Source organism: Carassius gibelio, chromosome A12, assembly GCF_023724105.1.
Source record: "Carassius gibelio isolate Cgi1373 ecotype wild population from Czech Republic chromosome A12, carGib1.2-hapl.c, whole genome shotgun sequence".
Classification (NCBI taxonomy): Eukaryota; Metazoa; Chordata; class Actinopteri; order Cypriniformes; family Cyprinidae; genus Carassius; species Carassius gibelio.
In genome coordinates this window covers 9,336,458-9,364,387 of record NC_068382.1, presented here as the reverse complement: position 1 = coordinate 9,364,387, position 27,930 = coordinate 9,336,458, and the positions used below count along the sequence as shown (strand labels likewise).

Sequence of the window (27,930 nt, the reverse complement as noted above, 5' to 3'; positions counted from 1 at the left end):
GTGTGTGTGTGAGTGAGGAATCCCTCCCCCAGCCCCATCCAGCCTGTGCCTGCAACATGAGGTCAGCGAGCTAGCAGCAAAGAGAGGAGCGAGCGAGGAGGAGAGGAAGAGGGAGAATGTGCCGAGAGAAGATCTGAGGAGGAGGAATATGCAGAGCAGAGGAAGCGAAGCCCAGCATCGATGGCAGCAATGCTGAGTCCAAAGATCAGACAGACCAGGAGAGGTACAGTACAGTTTGTATTCCATCTGTCGGCTCTCAGGGATGCTTCATCTCACAGCATCTCTGCTTATCACGGCTGCTCCTGATTATACCACCGAGCGATATCTGTACCAGAAAAATGGAGATATATCTTTTTGTGACATATTGCATTTGACTAGGCTAATAAATCTGCCAATATTTAGCCAGCTTTTCATTGATATATACGAATGTATATGTATATTTACATCTCAGTTGTTGTAAATAAATTGCATTCCCCTTATATTACACATCAGCATTATACTTGCAATAATAGATGTCCATATTTAGAAATAAATACCCGTATCGCTCGTTGACTATTAAATAGCTGCCTTACATGATTTTTCAACAGTCTACATCATAAAGATTCAGATTCAAAAGCATCTGCTACAGTAAATGAGTAAATGCACTCAGTAGTTCGTCGTGTTACGTTGCACGGTGAGTGTCCGTCGATGCATGTTACACCTCAACAGCTGAGCATCAGCGCACACATTCCACTATCATCCGCAGCACGCTGAGGCTTACACACACACACACACACACGCCCACAGAGCACCGATCATCATTCATCAGCAGCACACAGCACAGGCTTGAGTGAGATGTGAAGATCTGAAGCACAGGGCTGCATTCATCATGCATCAACCTGATGGATGACACTGTGTTAATAAGCAAAGCTCAATGCATGTAAAAGACTGAGTGATTTAGCCCTTTATGTTCTCTCAAGCCACGTCCCATCCCCCACCGTCGAATGCTACCTGCTGAACATCAAGCATCTGCTGGGAGAAGATGTTAAAGCACCAGCCATGCATTTATTTACACGGCTCTGGAATACTTGATTTCTCTCACAGCATCCTGCATCTAGGTTTATTGTATAAACAGCATCAAGCTGTATACTGATCGCTGACCCTGGGAACATAAACATTTATTCTTCCACTTTCATGTTCAGATTAATATTCCAAATCATTTATGCACTTACTTGGTTAAAAGCTGTGTGATATGCCGAATAATGTACAGTCAATGGGTCATTATCACAAAAATAAACAATTCAAGACGTCTCTGCTTTGCATCAGGGTCTTGCATCACCCTGAAGGGGTTTGTTTTGTGATAACGACCAGTTGACTTATTATATTTGACTTATTATATTTATGCAGATGCTTTTATCCAAAGTGATTTGTATTGAGCTTGCATTGAATGTGTACATGGTTTTAGTTATATATATATATAATTTGTACATACAGTATAGAGATTTTCTATATATAATGTGCTTGTCTTTTAACAAAATAAAACCAATTATTTAATTTAGGCGGAAAAAACATAATATCTCACATAATATTTTTGTATCACCATAGAGAGAGAGAGGGGGGGGGATTGCCTTTATATTTATTATATGGCTATTATAGTTAACTAAAACTATTAAAACCATTATATAAATAAGATAACAAAACTATTTTATCCATAAAATAAATTAGTAAAAAATCTCATAACTTATTTCTGCAACACTTCTTATTTTTATTAAGTTTCACTTGATGTTCTAGAATAACTAAAACAAAAACAAAATTAATAAAATCTGTACAGACATAATATCATATATACATAATAATAATAAAACTCCTAAAACAGTGCCGCTTCATATTTTTGTGGAAACGGTGATGCATTTAACTTTTCAGGATTCTTTGATGAATAAAAAGTCCAGAGTAATAGCATTTATTTGCAATAGAAATCTCTTTAACGTTATAAAGTGTCTTCATACTGTGACTTTTAATCCATTGAATGCACGCCATTTTTGTTTTAATGGTGGTTCATATTTATAACAAATATATGCAATTATCACTTCCATTAATAACCAATCATCTTATATTAATTATATTTTAGTTTACTGTAATTAAAATGCACTTTTTTAGATGCATTCTATCAGAAGATTACATGTCATGTATATATATATATTGTATTAAAACAAATGCTAAATTAAAAATAAAAACCGGGGGAAATAAAATATTCAAAACATTTATAAAAACTGTAGTATCTCATTGATACTAAAATAGCACTGATTTGGGGTTTAGGTCATTAAAAGTTTGATAACTGAGAAGGTTGTTTCTTGCAGTTGCTAATCTTAACCAGCGGTGGAGTTTAAGATGCCAAACTTAAACGCTACACAAACATGGCTTCAGTACGGTCTCTGTCATCACAACTTGAATACATTCTTTCCACTATATTTTAATTGCAACTTTAGAGGCGACTATTCTCAAGAGTTGATCCCGCCTGTGCCAAAACAGGCAGATTTGGTGACCACATCCTAGTAACGCCCATAACAAAGTGGGAAGGTATGAATCATGGTGTAGAGAGATTTGACTTCAGCACTGAACGCACTCAAAACTGACTGGCACGAAACACTCGTGTAAACCAGAGCGCAGGGAAAACATTCTGTCATGGGCTCCACAAACACATTAAAAAGTCTGCATTATATTCTCAAAAAGAAAATAGTGCCTAAAAATAGATATATATATTGGAGGAACTTATAAACTAGAAAAATACGAAGCATTGAAAAAAAAATAAAATGCATTCATGCAATTTTTTAAAAGTCGGGTAATGACTCACATCTATATTTTTTAACCTGACCCAATGAAAAATAAATAACTTGACCTTATGTTGCCAGTTTAACCAGTCAAGATTCTGAACATGGACGTCTGTTCTGTCTGTATCATAAACATATCAAGCAAGACACACAGATGCCCCTTGTTTAACTGATGCGGACCGCCGTCTCCATTAGACAGAGCAGGGCTACTGAAGCCACCACACCCATACACACACAGCTAATGTAATCAAGAAGCCTCAGCTCTGATGAGGACCAGACATTACTGGAGACAGACCCAGCGGCCATCACACATTTGTCTCTCTAAGAGCCCGACTCAATCGCTCCACATCTGTACTGACCCTTTCATTCTAGTGGAGACGACAGACTGAATGCAAATAGACTGTAATAGAATGCAACAGTGCCCGTCCAGTTTTTTATTTGTTTTGTTTGCTTGTTAAAGAGTTATAAGTCATGTGCAAGCATTAGGAAACTGACTCTTTGTTCAATGCTTAATGGGAGTAATACTGAAGATTTGTAATTCTCTGATTGGTGGAGATCTCTTTGCAGAATCATGGGTAATGTGGTTTTTCACCAGGAGTTGTGCTGTTAAATGTGATAATTATAAAACAAAAGCATATTCCTTTGATTTGCAACTTCGTAGTTCGCTTTAGGTCTGTCTTTAACGGCTTATTATTCAGAATAATAGAAAACAATATACTTTAGGATCCATATTTGAATTAGAGACTTAAGGAGCAGTCCGTTGTCCAGTTCACAAGTGGATTGGGAGTGAAAAGTAATATAATATAATAATATAAATGAGAAAAAAGCACATTGATTTCTTCTCTTTCTCTGAAAGCCACACACACATTGATTTCGAGTCTACAGCCCGGAGGCATAAGATGACTTTGTGTGTGCTGCACAGACTCCTATAAATGATCAATGGTGACACAGATTATTCATATAGTAGTCCAGTCTTAAGCCTTTAAGAAACACAGCTTGTGTATGTGCCTGTGTCAGATCAGCCGAATTATAAAATACTTCCATTAAGAAACAGATACAGGGTAGTATCTTCTGATTTTGTTAAATGATACTCTATGTGCTGTGCATGGCTGAACAGACACTTCTGTCTTAACTACGTGAAATGGCAAACTGCACTGGTTTCTATATCCAGTGATCCTCTGACTAAATCACACTCTGGAGATCCTATTAGAGTAAGAGAACTCACTCCCTTTGGGAAAGTGATACAGGAGAATCCCAGATACATTTACCAGAGAGTAACAGCTACAGAGCAGAGAGGATCAGTCTTCATATTCTGTTGAACACGAAGCAAACAAAGAACCTTATAGATGAGATATTTAAGTCTAAATCAAATATATATATATATATATATATATATGTTTAGTAACTTGAAATCAATATTTCAGCTAATTACCAAAGCAGCATTTCTCATTTTTTAGTCTATTTCGACTTGATGTTCTAAAATTAAAACTGAAATAGGTCCCACTTTATAATAGGTGGCCTTAACTACTATGTACTTACATAAAAAAATAGGTACAATGTACTTATTGTGTTCATATTGTATTGTAAAACACTTTTGCTGCTATTGAGGTGGGATGGGGTAAGGTTAGGGAGAGGGTTGGAGGTATGGGTAAGTTTAGGGGTGGGTTAAGGTGTAAAGTATGGGTCAAGTGTAATTATAAATGTAATTACAGAAATTAAATACAGATGTAATTACATGTAGTTTTTTTTTTATATAAGTACAATGTAAAAACATGTATGTACACAATAAGTATATTGTACTAAATTATTAATTAAAATGTAAGTACATAGTAGTTAAGGCCACTTTATATAAAGTGGGTCCCTGAAATTAAAATGAAATACTAAAATTAAAAATTACTGATACAAATTTTTAAGTTATCATTCAAAACTCAATTTCCCTAGGGATAAAATGAATGGGATTTTTACTTCCAGACTAAAATTTGAGACTTAAGAAGCAGTCTAGTTCACCAGCGGATTGAGAGTGAAAAATAATATAATATAATAAAATTAAGAAAGAAAAAAAAATCACATTGATTTCTTCCCTTTCTCTGAAAGCCACACATTGATTTTGAGTCTACAGCACAAGGCACAAGATGACTTATAAAAATGATAAAAAACACACCTTAATTACAAAAACTCAAATTAGTATTTAAAAAACAACAACAAAAAACAATATAATTTAATGACTATTTAGTTTTGCAGGTGAAACACCGCACCTGTCTTTGAGCTACATGTTTTTAATGAAGCTTCTTTCCTCCATGGAACACAGAGTCATTTTTAAGAAATGTTTTTTTCCATGAATTTATGCAATGAATGAAAGACACAGGGGCACCATAAATGTCTCATTAAAATGTGGTTGGCATGACTCATGAAGTCTTCTGAACTCATACAATAGCTTACTAGCTCACTTACACAAGACGAGTAAGTGATGACAGTCGTCCCCTCTGCTGCTGTGAGTGCTTGTCATCCTTGATGCCTGATCACTGAGCTGTCGGTCTGTTCTCGTCGCCTGCAGCCAGGTCCAAGAGCATGGTGATGGGAGAGGCATCACATGGCTCATGCCGGCCCACCTCTCCGAGTCTCCAAGAGGGGGTGCTGAAGTCTGGCTGGCTGAAGAAGCAGAGGAGCATCATGAAGAACTGGCAGCTGCGCTGGTTTGTGCTGCGCGCTGACCATCTCTTCTTCTACAAGGATGAGGAGGAAACCAAACCACAGGTACATTCAGCTTTCAAAAGGCACATGCAGTTAACATATTATGAATAGAAAAACTTCTGCCAACGTTTAGGTTTAAACTACTCTGATTTTTGAATCAGTAACAAATACAGCTCATTAGTGTCATTGATTCAGAGTCTTATAAAATGAATAAACGTATAACTTGCAAGCAGTGTCATAAATGCACATGTTTGCTGTATGTTTCACACTGTAGATTCACTAGCAGCTGAGAAACATCTCAGATCTTAAATGCCAAAAAAAATACACAACTGAGAGCTGCAAGCCACTTCTTTCTAAGCGAGTGTTACGGATCTCCAACAAAGGGACACAAAAAGTCAATAAACAGCACTTAGAGCATCATGTGACAAAGTGCTTTAAAACTGAAGTGTGAACTCCTCCATTTCTGAACAGTTGCTTCACATCTTTCACTATAATCCAAGCCTATACACATTGCTTTTAGCAGGTGTTTGACCATCTCTCTCATATTAAGCAATCAATACAGTCCAGCCTCAGTAAGTTTGTCGGACAGACTGAGAAGAGTGTGATGGACCGCGTCCCTCACAGGAGACTGTCAATATTCATCCAAGCACCATTAATCTGTGCCCATGCTGCGCTGGCCAGGATGTGTGTGAAAATGTCAACCCTCCCACTTTTCCTGCCTTTAATCAATGGGATTCAAAGTGGAAGGGTTGTGTAGGCAAATCTCATAGCAAATCCCACACTGAGATGAAAGGAGACAGCAGAGACCAGGATGTATTGAGCAGGGTGTGTGGTGCAGACCTTATGTCCAATACATCATGATCTAAGGCATATCACTTCATACAGAAGGAGAACTGGGGCTGGAAGATTCGTAACAATAAAATGAATTGAAATATCATCGGAGTCCATTTCTGGATCAAATGCATATGGCTGGATCAGATTTTTTATTTAAGTCTTAGTTTTTGTCCTTGTTTTATTTATATTGACATCACAGCTTGCAGATGGTCGCTAGGCAAAATTCTAAAAATTCAAAATTCAAATGTTTCAAATATTAAGAATTACAACATCACTTTAACTGACATAATTTGAAATGACACCAATGATCGATCACTGGTATGATTATACCATACACCGTAAAAATACTTCTAATAAGCAATTTTGTAATAATTTTATGCATTCTCAACTTCTTTCCTTAGAATTTTTTTTCTTTTTTTTTATACCCCGACCATGAATTGTAAAATATAATTTCAGTCAAGTATAATTGAATTATTATGAGTCCACTCAAAGAGTCTTAAAAAACAGCAACAACCAATAAAAGGAAAATGTTGAACACTGCTAAACAGATTCAGTTGCCTGGAAAAAAAATGCACTTGGAAATTCTGACCCCAAATCTTCTTTCAATCTGTAGCCCTGGTGAATAATCTCTGGATTTCATTCAGTTCAGAGTTTATCTAATTGAAGGAGGCACTTAGAAAATGTGTTCAAGAGTTCAAGCTTTTGTTAGTATAATAGGCTCAAAATGCATGGTTACACATTTCCAGAAGACTAGGAGACTTGAGGCTGATTAAACAATTACATTCAAGTGCACATGGTAATTAAGTCTGGCTGATTTAATAGGTCAATAAAGGTTAAGTGATGCATTTCTAACTATTCGTCTGTGCAGGGCTGTATCTTACTGAAGGGCAGCCAAGTGAATGAACTGACAGCCAACCCAGAAGAACCGGGGCGACACCTTTTTGAGATTGTTCCAGGTGAGTAGATCTTCAAAGCATCTCTGTCGTACCAGCATGCAACACTGTATATATTATTTTTGAGTGTCAGGTAATCAAACAGGCCTTACAGAATATGCTGATTACAGGGGGATGATTTGGCCCAACATGATTTATGCCAAACGCCTGTTTGTTTTATTTATGACAAGTACATAACACATGAGTGTGAAACCCACCAGAGATTTTTTTTTTAACAATAGAGCAAATAAAACCAAATATCTAATTACAGCTGTGCTGTAAATTACATACCTCTCACGCAGCTAACTTAAGTCAACCTATAAATGCCCTTCAAATCCACCCAGTGTTTCTCTCTAAATCCTAAATCTTTCCAATCCTATCTTTTCCACATGCTCAACACATTAAAATGGCAAATATTGAATTTCTTATCTCTGAAAATACAGCCCTGGTCTGCTCAAGTCAGAGACAGCAATATGACAAAACCGCAGAATAAGAATAGAAATAAAATACAATCTGTGCAGATCTTGGTTACAAATAATCTAATTATTGTTGGTTAATGTGTATTCTGGTGTCTTTATTTTTTTACCTGTAACCTACAGCAACTCACATTAGGGGTGTGTATATTTTTGCACATATGGTATGTAATATACTAAAGGTAAAATTCTGATGAATTATTGAAGATCAATCAAAAATCATCCAAAAAAGAATCAGGATGCTTCAGTGAATATGTTTTTTCACCCCTTAAGTCCATCATAAACATTAACATACTGAATTCAGTGTTAGCTGAAGTAATGCACGAAACACAATAAATAAAAAAGCCAAACACACACAGCATGGGACATGAGAAGCAGTTTCTTAGACGCAACAGCACTTTCTCAAGTCAGACCAGTCAACACATCTCTTCCCCAGAGAAAAGCCTTTAACCACAGTCTCCGTCTGACCGGCATGCTTCAGCTGCAAAGAGTCAATAAATCTCACTGACAAAGACCCTTTTCCATGCAAAACAAACAAAAACATGACACAAAGCAGATTTCACAGCTCCCTTGTGTTTTTTGCCTCGAAAATGAGTGTGGCATTTGTCTGTTGTTGATAAATGAAGGAATGGAAAGACTTGATTAACAACTGCACAAACTCAAAAACCTAATCAAGGAAAAACGTCTCAGGTTACGCATGTAACCATGGTTCCTCGAGGGAACAAGACACTGCTTCAGAGGACACTTTGGGAACGCCTTTCAGCGTGACCGGCTCTGAACCACGTATGTGATCAGTCCAATGGATGGGCGAGACGTCATAGGCAGGTAACGTCAGAGACCAGGAAGCTAGCACCAGCAGGGATGTGGGAAGTATGGCCCCGAGACACAGCAGTTACATGCGTAACCTGAGACGTTCCTCTTCAGGAACTCGAACTGTGTCGGAGGACGCTTTGGTAAAGACTATGCCCACGCCGCCAGACTTTCAAATCTCTGTCTTGTGTGGAAGAGCACAGCTGAAGTGAGAGAAGGAGATCCAGGAGCCTGACAATAATCAGGGACATCGCACCCAATGGACGAACTTCAGAAGGAGTGAGTCTTGACCCCCAAGAGAGGGGAGATCAGAGGACTCGAGGCTTTAGGATAGCATCCTGATCCACTGCTTAGCATTAGCTTCTTCTGGCTGGAGGCCTCAGCGCACCACGGAGGAAACGTGTAACCAAAGGGTGTCTGCCCACTGACTGGCCACTGAGAAGGAGGCGATAGGCCACAATGGCCTCCACGTAGACCTTCAGGGTGAAGTGGGTCAACTCTGTGGAGAGAAGGGCATGCAGGAACTCCAGAACTGTACTAACCGGGCAGTTAACTGGGTCGAGCTGGCGGTCTCTGCACCAGAAGGTGAAAGGTTTCCACCTCAAGATGTTTCCTCGTGAAGGGTGCTCTGGATTGGAGGATGGTCACAGCAACCTTGGTTGAGAGACCGGAAGCTACGAGCTGTGCCCCCTCAGAGGCCAGACCCATAGCTTCCAACTCCGAGCGGGGGCGTGCCACTCCACCTTTTGCCTAAAAATTCTCTTGATTGAAGCTTTGACTTAATGGAGCTTATCAGTGGAAAAACAACACTAAATAAGACTCACAAACAGATAGCGACTGAAACACACAGCTCACTGCTGAATGACAGAAAGCTAAATGCCGGCTTCGCCACAAGCGCTTTTAAGCTTCCTGGTCTCTGACCTCACCCACCTATGACGTCTCGCCCATCCATTGGACTGATTACATAAGTGGTTCAGAGCCGGTCATGTGACCCTGTAAAGCATGCCACAAGAAAAGACAGTCAAATTTATTGAGCCTTTAGATAATTATTTTTTATTAAATTTTTTTATCATTTTTTATACATCAGCATTTATATAGAGAGAGAGAGAATAAAGTGCTCATACGTGAGGATGAATTTTTTTTTTTTTTTAATTCAAAGAGACAAACCAATCAAAAATATGCAATTTTGTAATATTTGATACTGATATGGCCAAAAAGATTAAATTCTGATGGTTGTAAATCAATGAGATCTTTATAACAGAATAACAAACTGCTTGCACAAAATAATAGAAATATCAGTTGTCACTTTAGATGATATTTAAGAAGATATTTAAAAGCTTAGTTTTGTAATCAGAACAAATAACTGGAATGCAATGGTGGATGAGAGATTATTCAATTCAATTTAAGTTTTTTTTTGTATAGCGCTTTTCAAATACAAATAATTACAAAGCAACTTTACAGAAAATTACATTTCTACAATATTTAGTAGCAGCTTATACAGTAAGTGGTGACTATCAGTTTGTGCGCGTATGACAGGATTTTTCAGAAAAATTTATACAAGATGTAGTCAGCCAGACGATGAACAATATTAACAGCAATAATTATATGATACAGTCACACTTGTAGCAATATATGTTAGTTCTGTTTGTTGATTCAGGGTCAGCATCATCTGAGGTCCTCTGAGGGTCAGCATCATCTCTTCTCAGGTGTTCTGGATCCAGACTGGAGCTTGTGTAAATCCTAGTTACCACAGGATGTAAATGCTTGGCAAAAGAGATGTGATTTAAACAGAGAGAGTGTGTCTGAACCCAAACATTATCAGGAAGGCTATTCCAGAGTTTGGGAGCCAAATGTGAGAAAGCTCTACCTCCTTTAGTGGACTTTGCTATCCTAGGAACTACCAAAAGTCCAGCGTTTTGTGACCTTAGGGTGCGTGATGGGTTGTAGCGTGGTAGAAGGCTAGTTAGGTACGCTGGAGCTAAACCATTTAGGGCCTTAAAGGTAAATAATTATAATTTGTAACTGATACGGAACTTAATAGGTAGCCAGTGCAGAGACTGTAAAATTGGGGTAATATGATCATATTTTCTTGACCTGGTAAGGACTCTAGCTGCTGTATTTTGGACGACCTGTAGCTTGTTTATTGACGAAGCAGGACAACCACCTAGAAGTGCATTACAATAGTCCAGTCTAGAGGTCATGAATGCATGAACTAGCTTTTCTGCATCAGAAACAGATAACATGTTTCGTAGCTTGGCAATGTTTCTAAGATGGAAGAATGCAGTTTTTATAACATGGGAAATATGATTTACAAAAGACTAGTTGCTGTCTAATATAACACCCAGATTTTTGACTGTAGAGGAAGTAACAGTACATCCGTCGAGTTGAAAATTGTAATCTACAAAATTATGCGTATTGATTTTGGGTCAAATAATTAATATCTGTCTTATCCGAATTTAATAGGAGAAAATTATTGGTCATCCAATCTTTTAAATTTTTAACACACTCTGTTAGTTTAGTTAATTTAGAAGTTTCATCTGGTCTTGTGTAGATATATAGCTGAGTATCATCAGCATAACAGTGTAAACTAATCCCGTATTTTCTAATAATATTACCAAGGGGCAACATGTATATTGAAAATAAAAGGGTACCTAGGACAGATCCTTGTGGCACTCCATATTTTATGATGACTCCCCATTTAAAAAAACAAAATGGTAGCGATCGAATACCTGTATAGTTTTGTAATCGATATATCAGTATGTCATGATCTATGGTGTCGAATGCAGCACTAAGATCAAGTAAGACTAGAAATGAGATGCAGCCTTGATCTGACGCAAGAAGCAGGTCATTTGCAATTTTAACAAGTGCAGTTTCTGTGTTATGTTGGGGCCTGAAAGCTGACTGAAATTCTTTTCACAGATAATTTTTTTTGCAGGAAGGAGCTCAATTGAGCATACACAACTGTTTCAAAAAATGTTGACATAAATGGAAGATTTGAAATAGGCCTATAATTTGCCAGTTCACTAGGATCTAGTTTTGGTTTCTTAATAAGAGGCTAAATAACCGCCAGCTTAAATGATTTTGGGACGTGAACTAAAGATAACAACGAGTTAATAATATTGAGAAATAGTTAAAAAAAAAAAACATTTACATTCCTCAAAAGCCTGATGTTAATATTCAATACTCACATTCAACATGATTTTTTCTATTAAATGATGTCTGATAATCAGGTAAAGCTAAGATGCTTCAGTCCAGCAAGGGTTTAGCATGAAATAATACAAACAGTATTAAAGTTATTTATGTTTGGTTTTCAAATAAATAAGTACTGATTTAATGGCTAAAAGACGCCATGTAGTATATTGTGAAGAAAATACAAACCAAAAATATCCAAAAATGGCAACATTCATAGCAGGGACATAAATGAGAAGAGCTGATACAAAAATGGGATCTAATCCAGTGGGAAAAGCCTGACATTATTGGGAGATTTTCATGTTTCTGTGTTTGAGGCATTTAGAATAGAGTCACAGAGCATGATTGTGACCCGAGTCCTGGCGTCCAGAGTTCTGATATTTAGTCAGATTTCTGCTGGTGAGGATTTCCTCAAGCATCAGGTCCTCTGAGATCGATGCATCTGGTGTGCTGTTTGCTTGCTTAAGAGCACTGAGGTGTTTAGAGAGGACTAACAGAGCAGGCCTTCTCCTTCTGTCAGTCTACTGTGAGAAGTCAGTGGGAATGAGAGAAACAGAAGTGAAGTGGTGCTGCTTGAGCTGACCTGAGACATCAGAAGTATTTTCTACTCACTGGTTTTCCAGGATGTACTGTATGGACTAGAGTGATCCAGGTTTTTTTCTCTGAGATGTTTGATAACTATTGGAGACTGGTTTCTAAAAAAGTGATGATTTGAAGTAAAGACATCAGCAGCATGAATTCTGTGTTGTGTGGGAAATACTTGTGCTGTGTTTGGGTTCATGGCCAATCTGTTGGAGTAAGAGACATGACAGAACATTAGTTCCTGATCAATCCCTCCAGTGCATCATGGGACAGGGCTGCTGTAAGCCACGGAGGCACAAAACACCACTACCACAAGGTAATTCCTTTGTTTATGCATGTAGAAATTAAAGTAACACAAATTTCCTAGAATTTTCTTTAAAACAATCAGAAAACTGTTATTGGTGTTGTTGGAGCCAATAAAAAAATTACAAAGGGCTAGAAATGCTGGGTTATGGTGGTTTATTGTTGTACAGAATAGTTTGTTCAATAATGCTTATCCAATATTCATTTTCTTAGGGATTTTTATTTTTAATATGGATATAAATCAAGATGACATCCGAAATCTACACCCTTCTGCATGTAATTTTCAGATGTTCAAAAGAACAAATAAATAATAAAACCTTGTTAACTCGTCAGTACTTTTGTAACTGGGTGTACATATACCCGCAATCCAATAAAACATTTAAATAAATAAAAAAATTGGAAATTATTAAATTATTTAAACAATTTTTCAGTTCAAATAAAACATGATTTGACATAAACAGGTCTTATAAAATGATAAACATTGGTCTGAACAAAAACAACAGACAGACTGAATGAAAATACACAATATATGGCTCTTAGGGAAAAGCAGAAATATAGCTTATAATATATATATATATATATATATATATATATATATATATATATATATATATATATATATATATATATATATATATATATATATATATATATATATATATATATATACACAGAAAATTCAATGTTAGGAATGGTGAATGCTGAAGGGCCCCAAGATTGCAGATACATATTCGGGAAGTTTACTGTTTGAACTGAGAAAAATAATTCAGTCAGATAGCAATAATGGAGATATAGTCTCTCAAGTCTCAAGTCTGCTTTATTGTCAATTTCCACATGTACAGTACATACATACACTTCTCTGAAGAAGTGTAACAGTTGTGGATGTTCTCATGAAGGCTTTACCTCCAGCCTGTTTATTTTCTCATAGTGTTTGACACTTCCTAAAGAGACACGAATACTAACAAAATGCCACACCATGGTGAGAAATGAGGGTTCCTCATTATGCTTTCAAGTCAGCTTCTACTCTGTGTGAGAGCATTAGCCTCAGACGCACCGCTGGGTCTGACGCTCTTATTTATCTTAATTGCATCAGTACTTGTTTTATTCCATTCAGTCTACACTGCTGTGAACATTTATCTACTCACGACTTATTTCTCTAGTTATTTTATCTGGCCGGCACAGTATTGGCTTCTCACTTTTCCTTTATCACTGAGAAGCTCTACACTGAAGCCATTGCGGAGATTTCTCTTTTTTATATCCTTTCCTTTTACAAAACCAATGGGAAATGGGAAGTGTCTTTATTGGCTCTTTCTAGGTCTGTTTTAAATAAATATGTGACCCTGGAGCACAAAACCAGTCTTGGGGTAGATTTTTAGCAGTAGCCAAAAAAAAAACATTGTATGGGTCAAAATTATTCATTTTTCTTTTACCTCAAAAATCATTAGGGAATTAAGTAAAGATTATGTTCCATGAACACATTTTGTAAATTTCCTACCGTAAATATATCAAAACTTAATTTCTGATTAGTAATATGCATTGCTAAGAACATTATTTGGAAAATATTTCTCAGTATATCGATTTTTTTGCACCCTCAGATTCCAGATTTTAAAATAGTTGTATCTAGGCCAAATATTGTCCGATCCTAATAAACCACACATCAGTTGAAGCTTATTTATGATGTATAAATCTCAATTTCAAAAAATTGACTGACACTTAAGGTTTTGTGGTCCAGGGTCACATATGATTTGTGAGGTTCAACAGCTCATGTCAATGATTACGAAATGGACTGAACCAGTTTGATACTAAAACTGACTAATATTTCAGTGACACATGATGACATTTACATTTACAAGAGATGCATATCAACATGTCCATATAAATAAACTATATAAAAGGTATTGAAGCCTGCTTCTACCACAGAAAAAAACAATGAAAAAATGAAAGAATTAAAAGATAATTGTGACTTTTTATTTCAAAATTCAGATTTTTCTCGTAACTATGAGATACAAACTCACAATTGCAAGTTATATTGTCATAATTATGGGATATAAAATCATAACTCCAAGAAATAAAGTAAGAATTGCAAGACATAGACTCTACTTTTTTTCTTGAGTTTATTTCCAGCAATTTTTCTCCGAATTGTGAGACATAATCTTGGAATTGAAATTCCAGTACAGAAGAAAAAAAGACAGCTAACAATTCTGATATTTTCTTACAATTGTGAGTTTATATAATAATAATAATAATAAATCATATGTTTTAAATATATATAGCGACTTTCCAACACCTACGGTCGCTTTACAAAAATATCTCATGAATCTGACTTTATAACTGACAATTGCATTCTTTGCGTAACTTGCAATTAGAAGCCAGACTTGCTGAGAGATTTAAAATTACAAGTTTTTAAAGTTTATATATAATTACAAAATTGTGTTTATATCGCAAGTTTATATATCAACAGTTCTGACTTTATAACTCACAATGGATCTCAATTATGAGATAAAAGTTGCAATTATATTTCTTATTAATTAAATTTTTGTTTTTTTTTTTTTTATTCATTGGCAGAAACAAGTTCCCATGAAAAGGTTCCTGAAAGTGTTTCAAAACTAAATCACAACCGGTTAAACCACCTTAAAGCAAAATACTCTTCCCTTTTTTATTTCAACCTAAACTCTTTACTGTTGTTAAACAATGACAAGAAATGCATGTGAAAGAAATTCACATTTCCACAAACATAATTACAAACTGTATCTAAATCCATCTTGGGGAAAAACTGGTGCTGTTCATTTGATCCAAAAAGCAACCGCAGAAAGCTAGCAGCTCTTGCATCGGTGGTCATTTTCTTATTTGCATGCAATAACAGCAATGTTCAACTTTGTTGCAATAAACAAATAGTTCAGAATTGATTTCAAATGAAACCCTTCCAAGTACCAGATATGAAGGAATACATGAATCTTTTGAGTAATAAACAGTGATGTAGTGGTATTAAAGTAATACCCTCTCTTGTTTTCTCTCTCAGCCGGTGAGAAAGACAAAGCTGCGATGAGCCATGAGTCCTTTCTACTTATGGCCAACTCACAGAGTGACGTGGACGACTGGGTGAAGGCCATCAGACGGGTCATATGGGCTCCGTTTGGAGGAGGTACAAACCACAAAATTAAGCCACACATAAAACCCTGCACATACCTCACAGCTAGTAAAACCTTCTCTGGGTTGATGGATGTTTCATTCATGTTCACATGATATCACCACTGGTCTAAGCTCACAAATATACCACTGAGCAGAGTATGTCTCACTATCCAGAGATTCAATTACAGTCATGTTATTAATAGAAAGTTCTAACAAGTAATGTAAAGCAAGTTCTCAGCTCTCAGTTATAGACTATGTGGCCATGTGTCTCCACTTCCATTAGCAGCTAGCACAATAAAAGCCTGAAGGACGTGCTGAAGTATTGTTTAGACGTGCAACAACACCAAAGAGAGATTTTCTAATCGTGGTCTGGAAACCAGCGGGAACGTTTCCAAGTGTCTGACGCCAAGAAGAAGATTCAATTAACTGGATTTTTAAAGACTGTGCTTTTAAATTACATTTGGATCGATATTATTAAACCTAACACAAGTTTTAAGGACTATAACCACATTAAAACGTTCTGGTCTTCTGGACGTTAGTAGTTCAAACGGCTCAATAGTTAGCGCGGGTTTCTACCACAAACGACCTGCGAGAACCCGGATGAACAGGATGCGCTGACTGGACATCAATGGAAAGAGTATGTTTCTTTGTACTTCATGTTCTTTGAAACACTTCGAAGTCCACTGTAAGTGCGAATCTTCCCGCCGATGTCCTTTGGAGAAAAAAGTTACGTTACAGCCAGGTGAAAACGACGTGATTACTGACAACAGAGTAACTTTACTAGCGCACTATTTATTCAAGTATGATGTTTGGACTTTGAAGAGCATTCTGCATGTGCTATGTTTAATAAAAAATTATGTATATAACAAAATATATAATAAAAATACTTTACTACTGAGTTTCGAGTAAATATTATGTAAAATATCATTGAATATATGTAGCTATGGAAAGGAGGAGAAAGCGGCGCGACTAGCGTTTTCCACTCATTTTAGGCATGATATGTGAACGGTCCCTGAGGCGCTCGCTCACTCAGCACGCGCTGAAGGCTCGTTGCAAAATGTCTAATGCATTTAACAGACCAGAAATAGAAGATCCTACAATAACCAACAGGTCTGGTGTTTGGGTGCACTTTGGATTCCCTGTAAGCTATAATGGTGATGACAGAATGAATGGTAAAAAGTAAGGTCTCATATCCGCGGCTATAACGTAAATGTACCATTCGCCGCGGTGATGTCTTTTGCCCTGTTTGAATCAGTTGGAAATGTCTGTCTAAATGCAACGGGTATAGTTTGTTGCGTGTATATTTCTCCTTTTTTTCGTCTTTTCCCAGATACTGACACAATAAGGTAATATCGGCGTAAATGAGTTGACATGTTTGAAGTATTCCCGCTGGTGTTTTTTTTTTTTTTTGTATTCCCACTTATGTACCCTATTGTCATGTAGCAGATGCGACATACCATTGGTTATTGGAGGATCTTCTATTTCTGGTCTGTTAAACACATTGGCTATTTTGCAACGAGCCTTCAGCGCCTGACTGAGTAGCCTAACATAAACCTATAACTATAAGTTGGTGTTTTTTTCTTCTTCGGGGCTGTCAGGGGCGTTGCCTGTTACGTCGTTTGTGTTATTGGGCTACCTTGTTGAACGCATATCATTATAGTTCTTTTTTTTTTTTCAAATATAATTAATTAGTCCAACGAACCGTTATAATGCGTACCGCGTACCAAATCGAAAGCCTAGTACCGAACGGTTCAATACGAATACGCGTATCGTTACACCCCTAATTAGAGCTGTAGTCAAGTCCGGCTTTGCCGAGTCCAAGTCAAGTCCAAGTCCAGGACTATTCGAGACCGAGTCAAGACCGAGTCCAAAGAGGTTCGAGTCCAAGTCAAGTCCAAGTCCAAAAGTTTCGAGTCCAAGTCCAAGACCGAGTCCAAATGAAAGGAAAAAGGGTCCTCTTCAAGACCACATACTTAACTACTGATAATGTTTGTGATGCGAGAGAAAGCATATCTCCTATTCTAAGAAAATCATTTTACATTATTATTTGTAATGATCAAAAAGCATGTGCAAAGTAACAACTCTGTAGGACAGGGGTCTCCAAACTACATCCTGGATGGCCAATGTCCTGAAAAGTTTAGCTCCAACTGGCCTTAAAACACAGCTGGAAGATTAGTGTGTCTAGTAAGAGCTTGATTAGGTTCAAGTTTGTATAATTAGGGTTAAAGCTAACAGGGGTGTTAAACAAGATCCTGGGCCCTATGCATAGGCAGTCCTGATGGGCCCCCATGGCCCCCACCCATGAAAATATCCAGGTAAAAAATATATATTTCAGATTCATACTTTTCAAGGGCCCTCTCTTCCTTTGGGGCCCTGGTAATGAGTACTACCAGGGAGCTAAACTTGGATAAAAGAACAAAGTTTGGAACTGTAAGGTCAAATAATTTTTATGTACTTTATTTTTTGTTGACATTATATCTGTGGTCAAAAATGTATATGACTATGCCTAATTGGCACACGCAAAGCTCGGGATATGACAAATGCGCGCAGCAAGGCTAGAATGGATACGTTTGGCTCTACTGGGCATGCGCACATAAATACATCAATTTTTTTGTCATACTGTGATTGTGCTTGCATAGACTAGTCGAGCACTGTCGGAAACAATCGACTACTCCAGCATGCATTAACCATAAAGCATACAAAGTGTTTGCAAGTACGACGTGAATTTTAGAATTACAATATTGCGTGTAGCTGTTACTATATGACCTTATCTATGTTGCATGTAAAAATAAAATATGTAATGTAATAATTAGGGTTGTGCCTGAAGCCGAATATCTTATTCGGAATGGCAAGGATAATGGCTTAAAAAACGAATAACGCTCAAGGAATAATTCTGCCTGAATACTCGGCTGAAGCTGACACAGTCTGGTGTTTGCTAGATAACAGGTGAGCCAGGGCATCAGCGCCAGAAGTGAATGAATGTAAACTTTATGAGTGAAAAGAGCGCAAATCAAACACCGCATTGTTGTCGCCTCTCTGTTTATCTCTCAGAAATCAGAGCGTTGCAAGAGTAATTTTACCTATAATAATACATCATAGCTACACGTTATATTATTTGTATATATTTAAAAGGCAAATATTGAAAGCTTAGGCTACCATATGATACGAATGAATGGAATAAGCACAGCGCGCTCACCAATCAAACAGACGCGTTGCACGTCTCAGTCTCTCAAAAACCAAATCAGGAGTAGGCTAATAATCAGCTTCGATACGGATACATTGTGTACTTGTCCTACATGTTTGCATCTTTACCTTTTGCTGGTTTGCGCGGAACACACACATCTGTTTAGTGAAGTTCATTAACATTAAGACTCGCTTAAAGTGTTCTGCGTAATGAGAATGTGTGCATTGAATGGATTCAGTCGTGTTCAAATGATCACTAAACGTGCTTGCATGATAAATATTATTTTAGAAATTAATAATTATTTCAGTTTAACACGACATACTTGTTCAGAGATAACTACGAAAAAATATATAAAAAGTCATAACAGTCTTATCAAGTAACTGTACGACGTTGTATCCGAATGCAGATAGGAAAAATTTTTGATTTTTACAGATACAAATACTGGCTGTTACATGAAAATGTAAATATGTAATGTAATATATAAAGTTTTTAAAATTTACATATGTCATTGTTGCATAAGGCTATACATTAATACGCGTTTATTGATTAAAAAAAGGCTATCTAGGTGTAGACGTAAATAAAATACAATCTAACAGGTAGAAAATTAAATTAGAAACATCTAAACTTTTCAGGTCGCAGTAAGTGCACCACTGGTCATGCACATCCTTTCCTGGAACAATACTGAAAGCTAAGGCAAGATGGAGAAACAGTTGTACAAGGATAGCCATTTTTTAAATGAATCTATTAGCAGAGCTACTGCAAGTGATTTTAAGTTTTGGAAATCCATTTATTCTTTGCTGAAACTTCTGCGTCATCATGGAGAGCGGGTCATGGTTGCCCAGCAACAGCAGACGCCACTGGAGCGCGAGCGTAGAGTGCAGGCTACAGAGTGCTTTGGAAATAAGGAGAGCGGCGCGCCTAGCGTTTTCCACACGTTTTCAGTCGCGACATCATGCAAATGTGGTTTTGTATTGAAGGAGACATTTTTTATTTTATTTTTTTGCTGGACTCGGTCGAGACCAACTAGAAGACTTGGCGAGTCCAATGGCCAAGTCCGAGACAAGTCCGAGTGCAAATTCAACGAGTCCGAGACAAGTCCGAGACGACAGAAAAATGTCTCGAGTCCGGACTCGAGTCCAAGACCGGACTCGAGTACTACAGCCCTACCCCTAATATAGGCCTATATATAACTCGTTTTGTTAAATTTTCACATATATATATATATAATCATGTTTTTATTGTCTTATTGTGTTAAATTAAGTAATTTTTAGTTATTTTTTTAACCCAATCAACATAACCCAAATGTTGTTTATCTGTTTTTGCTAATTAATTTTTCATATATATAGATATAATCTAGAAACCATTTTCCACTAAAAATAACATTTTGTACAGTGTAGCATTTCTTAAAATATCCACTTTTTCATAGTGTGAAGACCATTTTATTATTCTAAAGAATGTGTTTCCTATTAGAAAAAACCTTTTGTGCAATGGAATGATTCTATGAATGTTCTTTATGGAACCTTTCTTTATGGAGTGTACAGTAAATACCCTGGTATCACTATGGTATTGATTTAGTACCATAGTATAAATCAAAATACAATAGTCGTAGTACACTTTGCAAGGATGCTGTGTGTTTTGACTGATTTAAGAATCTGACGTTTTTAAAAAATGAACTGCTTCATCTCTACAGGAATATTTGGGCAGCGTTTGGAGGACACGGTACAGTATGAAAGGAAGTTTGGTCCCCGTCTCGCCCCTCTCTTAGTGGAGCAGTGTGTGGACTTCATCAGGGAACAGGGTCTCGATGAAGAAGGTCTATTCCGGATGCCGGGACAAGCAAACCTTGTGAAGGAGCTCCAGGAGGCCTTTGACTGTGGAGATAAACCTCAGTTTGACAGGTTCGACTACTCTGAGCACAGACGAGCAACCAGTGAACCCTCAGCGGTTCGTACTAACCCTATGACTGTCATTTCTAGTAACACTGATGTCCACACCGTGGCTTCCCTGCTGAAGCTGTATCTCAGGGAGCTGCCCGAACCCGTCGTTCCCTTCTGCAAGTACGAGGACTTCCTCACGTGTGCTCAGATCCTGGCCAGGGACGAGGAGGAGGTTTGTGAACATACAGGCAGTGTAGAGAAGAAAAACTAAAGGAACAAACCTTAGATGCATTTGAAAACACTTACATGTGTCTACTTTTTCAACAAATGGTCATTGAAACGAGGTCATTGCACCCTTGTTAATTAACCCCTTGACTGTCACTCACGTTTCTGAAGATAGAGATGAATGTGCATGATAAAAACCTACATTTTTATAATTCATGACTGAAAACATTTTGTAACATGATATTGATGTACCATTTTCATGGTAATGCAATGTCTGATTTTAAAATGTTTTAAAGGATAAATTTAGAGATTTCACGTTTTCAGTTGATATATAATTTCTGATGATTTCTAAAATGTGATCGAAGAAAAGGCAACGAGGAAGTCTATTTTTTAAACAAAGGTCAGAACTCCTGTGATAATGTAGATTTCTGAGGGTGCACTCTTGTCATAAATTAATCTATTACTTTTCCTAAATAATTTTTTACAAAAAATATTGGTAAAATATATATTTGGGAGTCTTAGACCTTTCCAACAATATATAGTGTGTCAAGAATAGATTAGATTTGATTGTAATATAGTGATGTGTGTGTATATATATATATATATATATATATATATATATATATATATATATATATATATATATATATATTTATAGTATTTTTTCTATATATATATTGAAGAAATATATGAATAATGAATAATACATATATATATATATATATATATATATATATAGTAGCATTAGCATAGGGTTACAAAAATAAAACTTTTTTTTAATTAAAAGCATTTAAAATATATATATATATATTGTATATACACACACACACACATATATGGATAATACAAATATATACTATATACATAGTCATAAACCTACTGATAATATATTCAAAATTCAAAAATAGAAAAAAATAATACTTGAAGATAATATTAATAATAACACATCTGATGTGTTGAACAGATTTTGAACATTTGCAGTTTTTGAAAACCAATAAAACCGAATCCAAAAAACCCTGCTGCCGTGTTGGAACAAGCTTCATGAATTATCATACGAAAGCTCTGCCCTTAGAGAGTCTGTTTGCTGGCGTTTCTACATAATCTTTCAGCAGTTGTGTTGTCGAAATGTATGTTTGTGTTTCAGTCCGTATGTGGTTTGCTAGCCAATATTCCTCCCACATATCTCACAGCTGACATGATGCGTCAAGCTCACGAGTCAAGCCCAAGTCTAATCTGGATTCCTAAATTTACTTTATGCACATAATGTGTTTCAGATTCCTTAGAAAAGACTGACTTTCTTATAAATGTAAAATGCTTCAATCGCTTCAATGATTTCATGTTTCCACAGGGAATACAAGAATTAGGGAAGCTAGTGACGACCCTTCCAGCCGCCAATTACAACCTTCTGAAATATATATGCAAGTACGTCCAACATAATCATTTCAGACACATTTTTTGTCAGTGGTTTTCATGCTTCGGTGCCTAAAGTGAACCACATCTTTGCAGATTTCTGGATGAGGTGCAGTCTCACTCGAATGAAAACAAAATGGGTGTTCAGAACTTAGCCACCGTGTTTGGACCAAACATCCTCCGTCCAAAGATGGAAGATCCTGTAGCTATCATGGAAGGTAAGCACTTATTATCCAATGTCCAACTCATTACTATGTGAAACATGGTTGCACCAGGTGTGGATAAAACAGCCTACATTTGTGACATAATGCAATTATAATCTACGCACCACTATATTTGAGCATTAAACTTTGAATCTGAAGCATAAGGGTTATGAGAAACTGAGATTTATACATCATCTAAAAACTGAATAAATAATCTTTCCATTGATGTATGGTTTGAGATGCAACTATTTGAAAATCTGGAATCTGAGGGTGCAAAAAAATCTAAATATTCAGTAAAATGCATTTAAAGATGTCTACATGAAGTCCTTAGCAATGCATATTACTAAACAAAATTAAGTTTGGATGTATTTACGGTAGGACATTTTCTGAATATCTTTATGGAACATAATCTGTAGTGAATATCCTAATGATTTTTGGCATGAAAGAAAAATCAATGTACAATGTATTTTTGGCTTTTGCTACAAATATTACACCCCAGAGACTTAAGACTGCTTTTGTGCTCCAGGGTCACATTTATATCCAGAAGTAGCTCATGTTTTATGTATTAGTGTTAATTTATTGCCCCTTATTTATTTTAGATACAGTGATATTATTTGCACATTTAAATATACGAATTATTTTATGCATTTATGTTTACAAATTTGGAGGCTTCTCTTTGGATTAAAAAAATAAATAAATCTAGGATATAAACTGTGTTTTTTGATCATCTGAAATGTGCATTTGTGTGTGTGTGTGTGTGTGTGTGTGTGTGTGTGTGTGTGTGTGTGTGTGTGTGTGTGTGTGTGTGTGTGTGTGTGTGTGTGTTTGTTTGTTTTCCAGGCACCTCGCTTGTTCAGCATCTCATGACGCTACTCATCAGCAAGCATGATCGCCTGTACGCCGAAAAAGACTCAGAAACCCCACAGAACCAGATGGAGGTAAAGGACCAAAGCCAACAACATCAGCAGTCCAACCTGGTGGACTGGATCTCTGAGGAGGATCTGCAGACCTGTAAGAATGACATCCCTCCCAGCAGCAGTGCCTCGTCTGCGGACGCCGCCATCAGCTCCAAGGGAAAGGCAGAGACGGCCGTCAGCCCGAGTAAGCAGGCCAAGACGCTTCCAGGATGGAAGTACACCTTCAAAGGATCCTCTCCCCGGCCGCCGTCCACCAAAGTCAGTGGCTCCGCGGTGGACATGTCCTCGGCCTCCAGCGGGAACTGGCTCATGAACGGTCTGTCTTCACTAAGAGGACACCGTCGCACCTCGTCTGGCGAACGCTCCAGGGAGTCGGGCTCCTCTCAGAGACTGTCTACCTACGACAACGTCACATCTTCGTCGAGTCTGGGCAGCGTGCTGAGTATGGACAGCACGCCGTGGTCCACCTCCTCGTGTGAGACCTCCGTCCCAGACTCTGGGAGCGAGCCGTTAGGGACAGAAGACGGGCCTCAGACGGAGGCGAGCGCTCAGAGCGAGGAGGATGAGAAGCAAGAGGACGTCAGCAGCGCTGTTGAGGACCACGCGAGTGCGTCCTGCAGTGATAATGGAAACATAGCACCGGTCATTAGAGTCGTGGATGAAGATGAAGATGCAAACATGGGCCCTTCGTCCCTGGCCAGCGTCGTGGAAGACCTGAAGGAAGAGCTGAGGAGGCAGAAACAGACTTACGAATCTAGAATTCAAAAGTAAGGCTGCTGCTTTTTTAATCTTTTAAAAATCACATCTTTATTTAAGCTCTGTTTAGATGGGACAAGTTTCTTTGGGTATAGGTCAGGGAAATTTGTGTTTCTCAGACATGAAATAGATTTGAAATACAAAAAATAATTTATTAAGAGTTTCTTTCAGATGTTCACAAAAGAAGATGTTTTGAAGAATGCCGGCAACGAAACTTTCGACGCTAGCCATTGAACTTTCACTTCCATACCATTGGAAGTCAATGGCTACCGTCAACGTTTTGGTTACCAACGTTCTTCGAAATATCTTCTTTTGTGATCAACATCTGAAAGAAGGTAAGGGGGGAGTATAAATGATTTATGTCAAGGGTTTTCAAATATTTTGAAGCGAGGCACCCCAAAATAATATGATTCCTTTGAAAGGTTCCCCTTTTATAAAACACACAAACATAATTTCCATTATAAATAGTCATTTAAATTATGTGAGAGAAAGAAAAGACAACATTTAGAGATTTTCATTAAAAAAAATAAAAAATAAATAAATAATCCTCCCAAAAGCCTGAATAATTAAAAAATAAATAAATACATAATATGGAAAATTACTTGTTTTTTTTTTTTTAAATAACTTATGGGTCCTCTGAGAAATCACAGAAAGCCATAATAACTTATTCCCAGAATTAAATTCTTTTTCAATTTTGGTGATGAATTAGGCTTTGGGTTTTATTGTTTTATCCCTTCAATAAATTAATTAATGAAGTAATTTGTAGTTTTTTTTTTTATCTCAATTTTTACAAAAAATCTAAACTTAGTTCATAAGTCAGGGGTTTTAAAATCTTTGCTCCTCAAAATAATATTCATAAAATATAATGTACAGTGTGTATATATATATATATATATATATATATATATATATATATATATATATACTGTGTGAGAAATATCAAAAATCTAGTACTTTTTATTTTTCAAAATTATTTTTGGAATATTTTTGGGGTTTTCTATTAAACCAAAAAAAAAAAAAAAAAAAAAAAAAAGGAAAATCCTGTTAATAACGTTTTTTTCTTCTTCTTTTATCCACTACAAGAATGATGTTAGTTTTACAAATAAAATGTTTCACAATTATTAGCATAAAATAATCTGACCTGTCTTTACAAGCAAAACAAAACAGATTTTAATATATTTCAATATTTCATATATTGTTAATATTTTTGGTGTGTCTCAAGCTGCGTTCCCCGAGCATCCCTGACGTAAGAGTGCTGGGTGATGTCTGTATGGTCCTCTCACACACCTGTGTTCATCTCTGCAGGCTGGAAGAGTCCAGTTCAGCTCTGTGTGCGCAGATGGAGAGACTCCAGCAAGAGATGGAACAGGAGAGGAAAAAGAAACGAATGCTTGAGATCAAACTGAGAAACTCTGAACGGGCCCGTGAGGACGCAGAAAACCGCAATCGCCTCCTGGAGAAAGAGATGGAAGACTTCTTCTCTACGCTGGGGGATCTGGCTCTCGGAAGCCGTACCAGTGACATTTAATGCAAGACAAATGAACGCACCCAAAGTCTCCAAATGGACCAGAGCACTCAGGCATCTCCAGAAACCACGTGGACAAATTTGATGAATGGTGTTCATCAAATCAGTCCTAAAATACAACTAGTTAAAGGCCTTCCAATGTGTACCAGTTACTATTTTCGAGGAGATACTCACCGTTTCAGCAATGTAGCATATATTAAAGCCATTTTACACGTCGATTTACAGCTTTTACTTTCAAAGAAGTTTCAGCTTTAGGTGACACAGAAACAAACAGAACGTCTGAAACTGGTCTTTAAATCGGTTAAAATTATATCATGGAAGAATGAAAATTAGAGCAGATTCACTGGCTTCAGCGTGTTAACGTGGAAGAGTTCACCCCAAAGTAAAACTTGCTCACCCTTAAATCATCCAAGATGTAGATGAGTTTGTATCTTCATCAGATTTGGAGAAATGTAGCATTGCATCAGTGTCTCACCAATGGATGCTCTGCAGTGAATGGGTGCCGTCAGAATGAGAGTCTAAACAGCTGATAAAAACATCACAATAATCCAGACCTCTGGAGAAGACAAAACCTAGAACAAATCCATCAAGATGTTTTCAACTTCAAATAGTGTCTTCTGGAAAAAGTACTAGTCTATAATCCTCCAGGGGAAGAAACTGGGAAAAAGGTTCAAAGTTGAAAACATATTAACACTAGATTTGTTTTAGCTTTTGTGTTCGGCAAATCTGACGAAGAAACAAACTAGATTTTGATGGGGAGTAAATTGGGTGAACGGTCCCTTCAAAGCAGACCACTGCCCTACAAAAACATGTCAGTTTACAAATAAAGTGGGAAAGTGAATTTATCGAGGTCTCACTCACTGAAAAATGTCATGCAAGCTTTTCTGACTTGGCATTGAAATCTTGTCATTGAAACGGTTTTCTTGCATATTTAGTGGTATTTCGGCACCGTCAAAGTGACCGGCTTTGCCACAAAAAAAAAAAAAAAAGGATTGAAATGTGACTTTGTCAATTGATTGAATTTTATATATTTATTTTACACTGTTTTAGTGTATAGAAATACTAGAAATGCTCTGTGGATGTTTCTTAAAGTGAGTGGTCAAAAACGGTCATAGATTTTGTAGACTCAGCTCATTTTCTGAACTGTTTTCCGACTGCATAGTAGGTCATATATTATATATTAGCATGATGGCCGGTTAACTTTCCAGGCTGCTGATATGAATGTTTCAGGTTCGATCTCAAGAAGAAGAGACCCAGAAACTGGACATCACCACTGTGCCCTCAAGCAAACTGCTTCTTGCTGCTCAACACGTTTCAGTTATCAATCCGTTTGGATATTATTTGGATTTTACTAGAACAACAGCCTTTACAATAGATTTTAATGCATATTTAGAGTATGTGAAGATGTTATACATCATGATTAGACTATTATACTGTGGTCATACATGACGATTAGACTTTGTGCTGTGTTGAAATGTTACCAAGTGTCACTGTGGTGGTGTGTGGTTGTTCATAAAGGACTTATAAATTAAACAAATGGAAAGGAATGTACCTCTTGTGAAATGAGACTAAATAAAATGGACTAAAAATCTTCAATGTTTTGGAGCACAGACTTAAGTTTGGTCTCTTTTTAAAGTCATTTGGCAGATAATTGCTGAAGTTAAGTTTTAATATTTTCCAAAATGCGTTTTGTGTGTAAAACTGCACAAATCTAAACAATAAGTTCCAAATTTGAGGCTAATATATATATATATATATATATATATATATATATATATATATATATATATATTTTTTTTTTTTTTTTTTTTTTTTTTTTAAAGTGCATTGTGTATGAAGTACCAAAAGTTTCCACTAGATGAAATTTCCAGTGCGGCCATTTTTGAATTAGACAAAAAGCCTAACGCCAAAACCTTACCAAGTTTTGTACCATTCAGATAAAATAAAAAATAAACTTTCCGATGCGAATGGTATGTTTACGCAAACCATTCAATCTTTAGTTGCTTTAATTGGTCTTGTAAAGTCTTCATTTACCTGCAGAAACCCTTTAAACGTCTTGTATATTACACTGATGTGTAAAAGC

At 36.8% G+C, this 27,930-nt stretch overlaps 1 protein-coding gene across 2 annotated transcripts; it reads left to right on the top strand.

The window, feature by feature from the left end:
* si:dkey-191m6.4 (rho GTPase-activating protein 22) lies at positions 1–27,452 on the top strand. Of its 2 annotated transcripts, XM_052612224.1 has the most exons (10): positions 1–223; positions 5,362–5,561; positions 7,201–7,288; positions 15,641–15,763; positions 20,625–20,832; positions 20,911–21,043; positions 22,385–22,458; positions 22,543–22,664; positions 23,490–24,333; positions 25,628–27,452. In XM_052612224.1, the coding sequence occupies exons 1-10, from the start codon at positions 181–183 to the stop codon at positions 25,848–25,850; spliced, it is 2,058 nt and encodes a 685-aa protein (XP_052468184.1). In that variant the 5' UTR covers positions 1–180; the 3' UTR covers positions 25,851–27,452. The 2 variants fall into 2 exon arrangements, with proteins under 2 accessions (XP_052468184.1, XP_052468185.1); XM_052612225.1 differs by lacking the exons at positions 1–223; positions 5,362–5,561; positions 7,201–7,288 and adding an exon at positions 12,171–12,634.
* The last annotated feature ends 478 nt before the right edge of the window (positions 27,453–27,930 follow it).